This window comes from Chelmon rostratus, chromosome 13 (assembly GCF_017976325.1).
Source record: "Chelmon rostratus isolate fCheRos1 chromosome 13, fCheRos1.pri, whole genome shotgun sequence".
Classification (NCBI taxonomy): Eukaryota; Metazoa; Chordata; class Actinopteri; order Chaetodontiformes; family Chaetodontidae; genus Chelmon; species Chelmon rostratus.
Genome location: NC_055670.1, coordinates 25,502,604 through 25,516,521, shown reverse-complemented (window position 1 = coordinate 25,516,521; position 13,918 = coordinate 25,502,604). Strand labels below are relative to the sequence as shown.

At 43.9% G+C, this 13,918-nt stretch overlaps 2 protein-coding genes across 4 annotated transcripts in view; both read right to left on the bottom strand.

Annotated features, from left to right (window-relative positions):
- Positions 1-3,953, bottom strand: part of LOC121616194 (nck-associated protein 5-like) — a 68,223-nt gene extending 64,270 nt beyond the window's left edge. The window contains exon 1 of one of the 3 annotated variants that reach the window (XM_041950889.1): positions 3,443-3,953. The gene's annotated coding sequence lies outside the window, so the exon portion shown is untranslated. The remainder of the gene's footprint in view (positions 1-3,442) is intronic. The other 2 variants (XM_041950888.1, XM_041950887.1) reach the window with 2 other exon arrangements.
- Positions 3,954-6,648: 2,695 nt separating this feature from the next.
- Positions 6,649-13,377, bottom strand: ftcdnl1 (formiminotransferase cyclodeaminase N-terminal like 1). Its single transcript, XM_041951047.1, has 6 exons — positions 13,242-13,377; positions 12,389-12,573; positions 11,450-11,545; positions 10,825-10,980; positions 9,835-10,023; positions 6,649-8,138 (listed from the first exon to the last, which is right to left on the bottom strand). Exons 2-6 carry the CDS (start codon positions 12,501-12,503, stop codon positions 7,711-7,713), a joined length of 984 nt encoding a protein of 327 aa, XP_041806981.1. The 5' UTR covers positions 12,504-12,573; positions 13,242-13,377; the 3' UTR covers positions 6,649-7,710.
- Between the last annotated feature and the right edge of the window lie 541 nt (positions 13,378-13,918).

Here is a 13,918-nt window from a genome sequence, read left to right as displayed (position 1 = left end):
CGATGCCCTTCCAAACTCAAACTCAAACACGCTGCCATATGAGTGTCCTGCATGCCAGAAAAGGGTTTGAACTGTTTCATCACAAATGCATCACGACTTGTGCTCAGACAGCCAGAGTCTGCCATCAAAACCCTTTGCAAATGTTTTACAGTTTCAACACATGCAGCCATATATCCAATTCAAAGACATTAACTAGCTATCATCTGTATCCATCACGTTTCGGCTACTTGGGTGGAGAGAAACAGGGGCTCAGACAGCAACTCTGCATACCTTCACCACCGAACCACCAAAGCAACGAGCTAAAAGAGGCGAAAAAAATCAGGGAACTACAAGTAGCCCTGATGATATCATATCATCAGTATCTGATTCGATGTTCCTTTCAAAAATATTGATTACTGTAGGCTACAGTGGCTTCTGAAAGCTAGCATTGCTCACTTCTTGCATGTTTTTCTGACCAGTATGGAGACCCCTGCAGTAGCCCTCCCTGTCCAAGCCTTTCTTTAACCTTTAGGCTACCGCTGACCCCTTTTATGCAGCAGCACAATGCTATCATCAAGCCTCCCAATCGAATGCATTAGACTATCTGCTTCAATGCACCAAACATGGAATAGATGCAGCAACAGACAATGGCTATCCCCTTGCCCTGAGCTACTGTACATCCGCTCCTGTTTCAAGGCCTTTTTTTTACATCGAGGTCAGGTCAGCCATGTTGCTACAATAATACATTTCAGATGTCTTCTCCTATTGAATGAGCTAAGTGGGGTTGCATGGAGTAGTGTAGCTGGCATAGCGGTATCAGAGGCAGGAATATGAAGATTAACAAACCCTTATTTGTCACATCAGTGGAGTAACTGCTGTGATGTGACAGGTCTGTTTGGTATTATTTGGCCGTGAGGGACAGGACCTAGTTGTTCACTTTTCTTTATTCACAGTAATTCACAGCTGTCACATCCGCCTCAGCTCCCTGTTGAACCACTTCTGTTAACTCTCTCTATGCAACTTCAGACTTCTGCTTCACTGCATTTATCTGACAGAGATACGAGGTTCTCACAGGACAGCCACACTACAAACATGTGATAATCTTATAGAATATGATGCATTGCTGTAAGTTAAACTAGCCAACAGTATATAAAGTAGTTCAAATGAGCTCAACCTGAAACATCTACAGCAGTAAAATGCAGCGCTAATATTAATCCACAAACATCAGATATGATAGAAAAACACTGACAGGGAACATTTTACTGCAACATCAGTACTCTTACTGACTGACAGCATCGAGCATTGACTTGAGCACCACGAACGGTCTAATATCTCGTCTGTCACAACGGTGACCACATGAACCACCGCTGTTATTGCTGCTGTCACAAGCACGACACCAACGCAAACAAACTGTCAATCCCAACTGAAATTATTAACTACTGGTTTGTGGACCACCTCTTTAGATTCTGTGTAAGTGAAGCAATGTGTGGCATAACATGACGCAAAGTAGTGAAATTTAGACCAAATTTAGACCCACGCAGCTGACGATTCTGGTCCAGATTCAGAGCTGAGTCTGCTGGGGCCACAAAAAGACATAAGCAGCATCGGTGGTTCCATTATTATTAAGATGGCAGACATGATACGCTCAGATTATTGATGGTAGTGTTTGGACCACAGTGTTCAGTCACTTGACATGCAGGTACATGGAGGCATTGGCTGTTTTCATCAGGTGAGACTGTCAAAGGTGTCAGCACATGACTCCGTTTGAAATTCTAACACTGTAAGTTGACTAGCTAACGTATTCGTAAATGTTTACAACTGCCAGTAAGCTTCTTCAGAAGTGCTCGTCAGATCCTAGAATAGCCTCAGAAACCCCTTCCCCCTCATACCTTTCTGATTGGGGTTCTGTGTCACTTCTGTAACTTCCCTGATCCGACATCCACGCCCACTCGTGCAGTGATTGGTCGGCTGTGAGGAGGCGTGAAATGAGCCAGGGTTTGAACTTGGGCAGCACGTCATACAGACTGGTTCTTATTGAGCAGAGCCCAGCCCTAACCCCGAAAATCAAGCGGGCCCGGCAGCGCTGTGTTGTGCCGGAGCTGATTGTGGCCAATCTAGATACCTTTGCAGTTCCACCAGGTGTGCTGCAGCGTGTTTCAGAGACGTTATGGAAGCAATCTCCGCTACGCTCCACAGACAATACACACCTAGCCTATTTTGGACAGAATGCGCGTCAAGCTGCCCAGAGCAGACCAAGCCAGGCAGGAAGTCAGAAACAGGAACGGCATAGAAAATACAGCAAATTTTCAAAATAAAACTGTGTGCAGATTCCCGATTCTGCATCAACAATAAAGACAACATTAAAACAGACAAAAAAGAAGCTATGTAGCCGACTCACCCACGGTAAAGCACAAATATCAAGGTCACATGACCGAATCAGCAAAATCCAAGCAAGTCAACAAAGTCAGGCAGGCAAAACACCCCACTTCTGAAACGCATGCACCGTGCCTGGTGTAATCTTACTGTGAACCTGATTGGTAGCAAAACACTGATGAGATTCTGAGCAATATGGATAAATTAATCCTACTTTCACCAGATTTACAACCAACTGTGATAAATGTGTGTATTCAACCTTTAAATAAACCCACTGGAATACAAAATCAGCATCCAAGGGAAATAATCTGACATATGAAACCTGCGCCCTCGTAGGACGTAAGAACTGCTAAATGAATGAGACTGGTTCTTTGTTAACCTTTGACCTCTGTGCGACCTCAGGTGTCTGACCTCTGGTCAAATGACACAAACTCTGTCATCTTGTGGTGGACGACACGCTGACCTGTGATGTGTCTCACCCACCGAGTTAAATTAAACTGAACTGAGCTGAACTGACCTGAGCTGAACTTCACTGACCGGCTGAGGGGGGACTGAGTGGGTTGAATTTGTCTTTACTGGACTGGTTCAGAAGAGATCCAGCTAAATAAAACTGCTTCATCCCTCCCAGCTTGATGGAACACATTTTCCTCATGTCCATTTTTTTCTCCAAGCAGAATGAAGCCAAATGCTTTCAGAAACCAAAAGGACTTTAATAAATTATTTACTCAGGTTTCCTCTGTCTGTGCCATCCTAGCCTAGTTTCCTTGGCACTTTGGGGGAAACGCAGTTACTTGTTGCCCACCATGATATCTCCTAGGTCATACATTATACATGCAGCTATTCTGCATAGTGCATGCACACACAGTTCATCGTCACAGCCACGCTATTGTGCTGTTTGACGCCTCTGGAAGAAAATCCAGATGTGATTCTCCATTTATGCGTGCAGGAAGGAGCAGGCACACGTGTAGGTGGAAAAGAAATGAGGTCTGCATGGCCGTAGTGATTTGTATTCATACAACACACAGGCACGTGCGCACACAAAACCCACAACCCTGGCATTTGAGCGTGCAGGTCAGAGCAGCATCCTTACCCTGCCGGTCGCTGTGTGTATCCACGGAGACAGATGTCAGCAGATGCAGCGGGCTGAGCGGTCTCCGCCGAGGTGTGGAGCATGCCTCGTCCGCATCACATGCACAGACCACCCGAGGAGCAGCGCACAGCGAGGAGCCAGGACTCCACAATCTGGGTCAGTGCCGCTGGAGCCATCCTGATGGGGAAGAAGGTAGCCACGGAGGGGAGCGCAGACGTCACAGGCCCACATGGATCCCGGCGTCCAGCCGCAGTCGCATCCTCCGTCTGCAGCTGTTTTGGATGCGGTGAATTCCACTGAGACTCAGTCGGGAGCAAATCCACGAGGTCCTCAGATCCACACACGACGAGAGCTTTCTGCTACGAGGAAATCACAATGTCTGCAGGAAGCATCACCGCCTCAGTGAAAGGCTGTGTTTCTCCTCCTCCTCCCTCTGCCTAATTCACTGCTTTATCGCTCTATTTCTGTCTTTCTCTGATGCTCACCCATATTTCCACTTCACTGCTCTCTCTCTCTCTCTCCCTCTCTCTCCCTCTCTAATTCTCAGCTGTGTCTCAGTGCTCTGCTCAGCCTATGCCCAGAGGATGTTGAACATGTGTTCAGGGTGGGGGTTGGGGACTGCTGACTTCATAGGTGGCACGCTTACTTCCCACACTGATAGGTTAGGGAGGATGGCACCGTGCGCTCACATTTTGGGCACAGCAGCCGTCTAACTGGCGGTTGCTTTTGATCAAATCAGCTTGGCCTCTTTTCAGAGTAAATATTCCTATTTTTGAATCAAACGCCTGAGCAGTGGTGGATGAGATTAATGGCTGTGATTAACTGGCACACTGTGGTTGATTGGTGGAAATCTGAGGGGTAGTGAAGCAAGGAAATGCAGGAGGAGGTGATTTTTATGTGTGGCTTGATTAAATCTCTGTCAGCTTACTAAATAGCCCTGCAGGACTGTCAGAGGAGGGAAAACAAACCATGCAGGCTCAGGAATGATGCAGCACGAGTGTTTTTGTCCCAGCTTTTAACACCACTGCCTTCTAGACAGACAGCACACATTTCTCCACACTGTACGACAAGAGCAGAGGGAACAGGAAAGATGTGGGAGGCTGAGAGTGTGTAGGGAAAAAATGGACAAACAGAGAGGGGGGAGAAAAGGGAGAGTGAGGGAGGGGGAGAACAGAGAAAGCAGCAAGAAAGAGAGAACAGAGAGCTTTGGAATATTTATAGAAGGCTGGAGACTGATGTAAAGAAATAAGCTCCTCTATTTCTGTGCTGTGACACACGGTCGCATCTCGGATGGTACGCTGTCAGGCTAAGTCATATCAAAGGGATCCTATGGTGCTTCTGCAGCAGCGTGCAGGAACATCCACGTCTTTATTTAAGCACAATGCACACACACACACACACACATTTAGTTCAGGCTTCAGTGGCAAAGTGTCTCCTAAATGGATGCTGATTCGATGATCTGCTGTGGAAAAGATCCCAAAGCGCACTTCATCAAGGAAATGACGGCCTTGTGACAATCATAAGAGCCATTAGACTGAGTCACATAACCAATTAGCTTGTTTGGGAGGGAGAGGAAGGAGATGAAGATGGAGAGGGGATTTGGGGAAAAATAAGAGACGGTTTTATTTCCAGGCTTCTTATTCCTGGGAAGTGAAGTGTGTGTGTTGTCAGAATGAAAATCAAACATGTTTCACTGTTAGCCGAGGGAAAATTAGTCGAGTCAAAATAGATTTGATATGCAAAAAATGTAAAAAATTAAAAAAACAAATGCATGCACAAGAGTGTGTGTGGAGACCGGGATACCTCTGGGCTTATGCTGTGACCTAGATTAGGCCTTGATGCTCCCAAGCCTGGCAGGCTGAGTGTGTGTGTGTGTGTGTGTGTGTGTGCGTGCCATCCATAGAGTAAATGCGTACGCATGTGTGTCTAGAATCAGAAGAGAGAGGAAGACAGCAGGGAGACGAGATAAAGGATGTGTGTGTGAAAGGGAGGGAGAGAGTTGTGCATGTACGCATGAAATGAAGCTGCATGGCTGCGTTGCTTGTGTGACTAAGAGCCTCAGCTGGATGACATACAAAGAGGTGAATGTTCACGCAGTAAGAGAGCTTATCCAAAGAAGCGCGCACACACTGATGAAAACTGCACGCCTTCTGCCTCGGAGGGCAACCTTATGTAAGTTCAGATGCAGAAAAATGAAAAATTACACAACATAATGAAAGGAGAGTGATTTCAGACATTGAGAGCATACTGATCTCACTGGATGAGTTTGCGAATTATGCTACCTTGGTGCGCAAAGCTTGCCGCACTGGGACTGCGTGTAGATGAGTTATTGGCTCAGTATCACTCATTTCCTGAACATATGGCTTGAAATCAAACATCGTCTAATGCACTGTTTGGCTTTCAAAACTGCTTTTGTGGCACATCCATCCAGCAAAAGTTATTATTACCTAAAGACTCAAATACATACCTTCTTATAGTCCATGAATGTGCTGCTATTCAATGCATTATACTACCCTTATGTAAGAAATGAGTGGAATCATTTCGCCCCAGTTAATTCCTGACCTGTCCTCTGGCCAAATTCGCTGTTATTAAATGGTTAATCCTGTGCATCGCTGTGTATGGCATCCACATGAAAGCAAAGTTGATTACATGGGAAACGACTGTAACTGGGTTGTTTCAGTGTAACATGTTCATGCCAAAGCTGCCAAAGCGCTGGATGTTTCTAGAAGATGCAGTCCATGACTTGTGATAAAAATAGCTGTTTCTCACACAGATGGTGACTCTCCCACAGAGTCATGCATGGCAGGGCTGATGGTGGAAAATGATGGGAAAAGACTCATCAGCGCAGACTCTTCAGTAAACACAAGTGTCTCGTTTGTTCCAAACAGGAAATGACACACGCGCATAAGAAAAATTCAAATTCCACTCTGGAGGATGATAAGCTGGGGTTTATAGTTTTGGTCTTGGTTGGGTGGAGAAGAAATTCAGATATAAAGAGCCAAATCCCTTTTACCGCAAGCGTCAGATTAGGACGGCACTGTGCCAGGTGTGTTACAGAGGATGTGGAAATATTTGCTTCTGTTTAACTTGATCCCCCCTCATGAAAATAATACCAGGATACAAATAATTTGTTTTACATTTTTTATTTAATGTAATATTTCTAGCAAAAGGTTATTACACACATTTTTTGTTACCTTTCTGTTTTGTTTTATTTTCACATTTTGTGACAAAGTTATTATTATTATTGATTGCTCATCAAAACCTGCAGCAAACTTAAATGTAGAAAGCTCATATGTCAGAAAATATAAATGAGCGAGTAAATTAAGTTAAATGCACTGAACAATATAAATAAACGGGGTTAATGGTTCCCAGTGCTGAAAACAATCAAAGGAGCATTACACATTTTAACATTTAAACTGACCGTTTGCTAACAAGCTTTGGATTTTTTTCCATGCTCAAACAGCGTGCATGGTATTATTTGCCTTTTTAAAGCTAAAATACAGGAACTAAATTGTACGAAATGGGTTCATTTGCAACATACGCTGCAAACGTTAGCATCCCTGGCTAACTAGCTGCAATAGTAACCTTGCATTACTTCCAAAGCCAAAGAGGGTATCATTAGATATCTTTAGCTGACTGTATTATGTTTATGTGGGATTGCAGGTGACATTAGCGAAACATAAGGTAGCATGAATCTGACCTGCATATTGCTTAGCTATGTTTTTCTACAGTAAAACAACTGAACAGGACAATGTTAGAATGAGCAAGTTTTAATTCATTGTTGAATTCCAACAGGCGGCAGACTCATAGCACAGGAATGCTACCCCCTTATTCCAGTGTCTTCTGGCTCATTAAATGGACAGCATGCTAAATTTCATGTAAGACATAAAGCTTTAGCCTCAGTCTTTTAGCATTACATGATGCATAACCCTCATGTGCATATTTATCCTTTTACAACAAGTCAGCTAAAGACAAAGTTGCTACCAACATAGCAGTTAGCGTGGTTAATCAGCTAACTCTAGCTAACCGCAGCAAATAAAATCAGCTAGCAGCAGTGTTGTGTGTTGAACCTGCCACTGCACTGCAGTGTCCGGTACAACGTACTGCACATGTGCAGCATTGGGATGGAAAGCTGGCCAGGGCAGCAGTGGTAACAGAGGGGGGGCAGGGCGTAGCAAATGGTCAGTTCTCATGATATTTAAAGTGACAGCAGACAGAGATGATGCACTTTTGCTTGAGGTTTAACTGGTTTTGGCGATGATTCATTTTCACATACGGATCCTGCGCTGCTCTCTCCAGAACTCTGCAATCCCCTGAGTCAGTGCGAACTCTGCCAGGCCCCTGCACTCACGGGGGGTGAACCCCACTAATGCAGTGCCCTTCGTGTGTACCCCCTGCCTCCCTGCGAGCTCTGTGACCCTCGCCGTGATGAGGGATGCTGGAGCATGACAGTAAGGCTGACCGCCGAAGCTGAAAGACGGCCACGGTTCACCTGCAGTCACATGACTACCCTTCACGCTTTCCACATTACAGGCGATTTCCACAGCGCCCTCATGTGGCAAAGCCAGCACCTGCACCCCAGGCAAGCCCCCCGGGGTCGACTCTCTGATGGCTGTGGCGATGCCGCGCCCCATGCCGATGTCCTGCGTGTCGATAGTGACGTTGCAGTTCATGACGTACGGACTGGCCCCAACACCTGCAGGACATCAGCCAAATCAGACCTGAAATAACACTTTCAAAACTGTTACACATCCCCCGTCTTTGGCTTCCTTTATGAGACCCAGTGCACCTTTACCTGCCTCATCTACTTTTAATTCATTAGCACTGTCCTGCATGTCAACAGCTCAATAAAATCAGCATTAACTCAGCTTCAATTCAGCTTTTGCAGAAAGCAACAGGATTGCAAAAGGAAATGATTCTTTGGTCAAGCGAAAGTTTCATCCTTGCCTTGAAATGCAATGTGCTGTTGCTGCATTGGATTACAGTCCACTGAGGCTGCAGTTGGTGAGTTTACTATAAACCTGTTGAAAACAATACAACACAGCAGGACCAGAAAGGCTAATATCTTCAGAAGATAGAGAAAACATGATCACACACCAGTGAAGAAGTACCAGAAATATCTTAATATCTTCGCCAAATTTAGTAAGTTTTGTAGGAGAATGGACATAATAGAAGGCAGATCACATCAACAGCTGTTTTTATAGGACGGCCCGTGAAGTGATCCCTCCCCAGCGCACTAGTGAGACTACACTGTAAGAAATTAAAGGACAAAGTTCAACCGTAGCTAATATGAGACTTCAGAGGTCTGAGTTAGCCCAAACAAGTGATTATCTTCATCCTGGTTGTCATCTGTAGGCTTTTTGCTGCCACTGTCACTGGCAGGAAGTGTCCCTCCACCACAGCTCAGCAAGGAAACACTGGCCACACAAAGCTGGATCACCAACCAGATGAAGCGGGCGACTGCTGCACACCTCCTGTGAACCTAAAAGCCCCGCACTCGCTGTGCGTTCGTTGCTTTTTCATTACTAGAAATTTTGTCTGCAGATTTCCACCATATCAAGTGGATCCTGCGCTATTATGTAATCTTGTGGCAACGTGCTAAAACCGAGTGCTAAAAACACCTTTCTTACTGTATGCAAGTAGTGTTTCATCAAATTACCACAAACTGACTGACAAACAGAAAACACTGGGCAGAAGTAAAATGTAATGAATGACTGCTGTATGCACCGCGCCAGGACCCCCAAACAGGTTAATTCAGCCACGTTTCCACATAAAACACAAGGATGGAATTTCATCCTAAAAAGAAACATTAGAAGATGCACGCTTGGTTTTGACTAACCCAGACTGCTGAACCTCATGTTAACTTCAGAGAAGCTTGTCTTATTTCATTTTAACACTGATTTACTGAACCTTTTTTTAACCATTTGCATTTTAAATAGCCTGTTAGCATAATAAATCCTAAGCAGCGTCAAGCCTTCCTGCATGTGAGTGTGGGTGTTTGCAGTTTGACAGGGAGCATATAAAACTGTCTGCTACTGCAGCAGAATGCAGTATGGATTTCATTGGGCTTGGATAGGAACTCGTCACGGTCAGTATGCACAGAAGGAATCATTAAAGCAACCGATAACTTATTCAACATACTTATGCCATGTGAGTACAGTGTTGTATCATTCAGAGGAGCAGCACTTTAAATGTTTCAGTGGCTGTTTTCTTGAAAAAGTCAAAGAAGAGGGGAGAGGTGGTGGCCTGTGGTTGAGCTGTAACAAACACTGTCTTGTAAATACAGAGACAAAGTCACCTTGTATAATCCTGGCAGAGAGAATCTAACCTTCCTTTCAGGCTTTCCAGCATTTACCTACAGAAGTACGTCTGGCATATAAATTCCAGCTCACCTGTGAGGCCGAATCGTTTCTGTGGCTGCGGCCCCATGTCGGGCCTGATCGCCTGCAAGTCTGGCGTCTTCTGAAACCAGCCCATCTCCTTCCTCCTCTGAGCCAGCCCCCGCTGAAGGGGGGAGTCTGCCCAGCCAAACAGGAAGGCGCTGGTGCCCTGGACCCGCTCTGTGAGTCCCTGAGCCACAGCTGAGCAACAACACAGACGTGTTAGTTAACCAGCAAATGGAGCTCGAGTCATCACATGCACACGATATCAGAAGCACGAGAGCAGTAAGAGCGAGACAGACAAAACACACCGGGGGGTGTAATTCAGACAGAGGGAAAAATATGGACACATGGACTACTTATTACACGCATGCATAAATACAGTTCTTGTTAGTGAGTTTGCCGATTATCATTCTGCAATCACAGCACACAGATTTGCATACAGAGTGCACACAGGCTCGAGCTGAGTTACTGCTCATTATCAGCAACACACGTGCCTGCTAAGTCATCTGGTAAGATGTGAAACTAATCAACAGGACAGGAAGCCAAAGACGTCACATCTTCAGCCAATAGACACGTTCCTGTAGACACTGGAGATGAGCCTGTATATTTACACATACAGTTTGTCTGGGGAGATCATGGCAGTCTTTGATACTATAGAAATGTCTGTGCTATTATACATTAAACATGATGAAACATGATTCAGGGTTGAATATAAATCACAGCTTCTTCCTGCAAAGGGGAAAAATTGCAATTTCAAGCAGCATCCTGCAGCCGTGTGTGCACACACTGGGTTTTAATATGATCTGAGCCACTGAGTCGAGTCAAAACATGCTCATCTCTGTCCTCTGCAGGTGCTGCACAGAATACCAAACAAGAGACACAAGTAATGACTGTGCCTCGAGAGCTGATGAACAGATATGATACAGGATCAACTCGGCCGACAGGGGCATGTTTTCCAGGTGCACTAACACACACACGCATGCACAAATGCCATCTCACCCCGAGCCGCTTTAGCACAGTCCTCCACTCCCACCTCCTCCCCCAGGGGGTAGATGGGTATGAGGTCCACAGCACCCATACATGGGTGGACCCCCATGTGAGCACGCATGTCTATCAGCCCACAGGCCTTCTCACATGCAGACAGAACCGCCTCCCCTGGAATACAACAAAAGCGTATGAATTTTTAAGTTTTGTATATCCTGCAGCAGAAATGTTGATCCAAGTCCGCAAAAAATGAATTTAACATGACAAAAAATTAAAGATCTGGCAATTGGGGGCAAATTAAGCTGATTTATTTGTCTTTCGGAGTGAGTGCAGGACATGCAAACTGTGAACCTCAAGGGCTTTGTCTGCATTGTCAGAAGGTTGTGTTCGGGATAAGCGTTCAATGAGATAAACTTTTCACTAGAATCTTTGCCAGAAAAATGTTCATCCTGAATTTTTTGTGTTTAAATCCCTGACAAAGCTTATTAAAGGATTTTCCCCCTCAGAGGATTGCAGAGCAGGGGACAGGAACTGAATCCCCGCTGCAGAGGCGCTGCAGCAGCATGTAGAGATGACTCTGCTCTTCCCTCAGGAGCTGGAACGGGGAGACATATTTCACCACAAATGTAAAAGTACTTACCAATAAAGTCGATACTGGCCACGATGGTGAGGACAGAGCGGTTGTAGTCGTGGTCATTAAAGATGTTCAGCACTGCCGTCCCCTCCCGTCTTGCTCCTGATTTAATAATTAGGAACAGGAATTCAAATTGTCCAATTTAAAATGATGTTTAAGAGTGAACTCAATCACGTGAAAGTGAAGGATTTGCTTTGGTTGGATGTAAATACATACATTTATGCATGTACTGTACCCAAGTTGCAAATGTACTTTTTACTCCACTACATCTGTCTGACAGCTTTAGTTACTAATTACTTTTCACAGTACAATCTTGCATACCCTTCCTGTGCAGTGGAAACCACGTATCTCCAGATTTGGTGATTCTGTGTTTTGAATGTTTCTGGTAAAATGAAGGACTAGTGTTGTTTTCCTGTGTTAGTTAGTTAGTTAGTGTTCTTTTATGGGCAAAAGTAGCAAAGCTATAAAGAAGAAAACGGATCTACAACTAACTAATAATGACATAAGAATAGAAATAATAAGGTTTACTATTTTTACTATTAGCTGTTAATTTCTATTGACATTATTGCAAATGTGTTTGTACGAGTTCAATGACTTTCTCCTGTAGTGCAGGAGAAAGTCATTGTGGTGCAGTTTTTTAATACTAGTAATGAAGCTAAAAATTCTGGTGTTATGAACCACATTACTTCTTAAGCTAAATATTCAAATATTTAAAAGCCTCTTGGATTAGCTGGAAAATGCATTATCACACAGCTGAAAACAGGCTGTTTTTCTGAGCTCATGAAAAGTCGACTCTTTAGTGATACGTGGTGTAAAACATATGATGCTCTTACAGAAGATGACGCTCTGCTGTAGTTTAAACTACAGTCTATAAAGCAGTTCAAATGAGTTCAACCCAACTAATTATCTCCAGACTCATGTAGTTTAAAATAAAATGACACTTGCCTTCAGTGTCGTATAAGGCGGCCTTGGCCACAGTCTCCACCAGGTCTTTCCTGCGAGCCTCAGAAACGTTGAGAAGACAAGCCACCAGTCGTCTACCCAGAGAAGGCGAGGCCATGTTTCCGCAACAGCAATAATCTGTCTTTGTCTGCTGCGCAATGACCAGCTGAGGAACGGCCAGTAATTACCTGGACAGAAATATAGCCAACATGATGAATTTCTTCACCCCGGAGCATGAGAGGAAACATTCAAGTGAGACTCTGTAACTTCTGAAATGAAAAGCTGAATTCATAAGCAATCAAATACACTCTTGCTCAGTTCAACACAACAACCATAGGTTTTGCTTTAAGGCTCACATTTACTATGAGGCATCATTATTTTTCATTTGTGATGCAGCTTCAAATTAGTCACAACAGGCACTTGTTTGTGATTGTATTATTTTAGCTATCTGACAACGAGTGGAATAGCTCTTTACTGAATGCATGGCTACCATAAACCATAAACTAGCACAACTGTCCATTCAAAATGAATATTTGCCTTTAATGATGATGCCATCTACAGTCAGCTTGTGGAGTAACAGAATACTGGCTTTTGTATTTGTCTTTTATTTCTATATAATAATAATAATAATAATAATAATAATAATGTTGCCCAAGTTTGCAAAGTTTACCATCATCAGACTCCATGTGACAGTAACTGAGTAGTGTTGCTCCATATCAGTGCTGACTGTCTGAACAGTTACTGAACACGTTCAAAGTCCAGTCTGGAGAGAAGTGAACTAACTCGCTGCAGTCATCTGCAGCATGAAAGTCAAAAACACGTGATAGTACCTAAAATATCGGTAAGTGTGGCATACTTGCGTTATATTGAACGGTCTTTCAGAACTGACACGTGCAGTGTATTCTCTGGTATTGTACCACCGGGAAAATGCGCAATTCACCGATTTCTGCATGCAAATGCAAACGGAGCACAACTTTACTGCAGCTGCAGCGATGAAACTACACACAAGTGGACTTCAGCCTGTTTTGCTAAAGATGACAGAGTTCAGTGCAAGATTGTTCACTCCTGTTTCAAACCCGCTGCAGCCAACAGCTGTCTTTTCTGAAAGACGCTAAATTTGTAACGTATTTGGCACAATAATGATACTCTTTGTATGTATGTAAGCATGGATGTGTTTGGTGTTAAACATATATATTCACAAGAATGGTATGTATATGTAGTTTTAGGAAGGAATAAAATCAAACCAGACATTGCTGAGAACTCACCAAGACACACCAGTAAATAAAAACAATACATTTTTGCAATGATGAATATATGACATATTAAATGGATAATAAAAGCAATAAATGCATTAATCGATACTATGTATGTATTTATTTCCTCCACTGTTTAACAATGTATGTTATACTTATGTTTATACTTTTACTTAGATTTATTCAAGAATGTCGCGTTAGTTTTTAGTTATTTTACAGAAACCGGAAGTACTTAACATTGTACCATCTCGCCACCACCCTCGCTCGAGTATCTTTGGGG

Excerpts from the sequence above, each read along its gene's own strand:
- ftcdnl1 (XM_041951047.1), bottom strand. The coding sequence starts at position 12,503 with ATGGCCTCGCCTTCTCTGGGTAGACGACTGGTGGCTTGTCTTCTCAAC. Across the intron at positions 11,546-12,388 it reads CGCCTTATACGACACTGAAG|GAGCAAGACGGGAGGGGACG; the intron begins GCAAGTGTCATT and ends TTATTAAATCAG. Across the intron at positions 10,024-10,824 it reads CTGTGCTAAAGCGGCTCGGG|CTGTGGCTCAGGGACTCACA; the intron begins GTGAGATGGCAT and ends GTTGTTGCTCAG.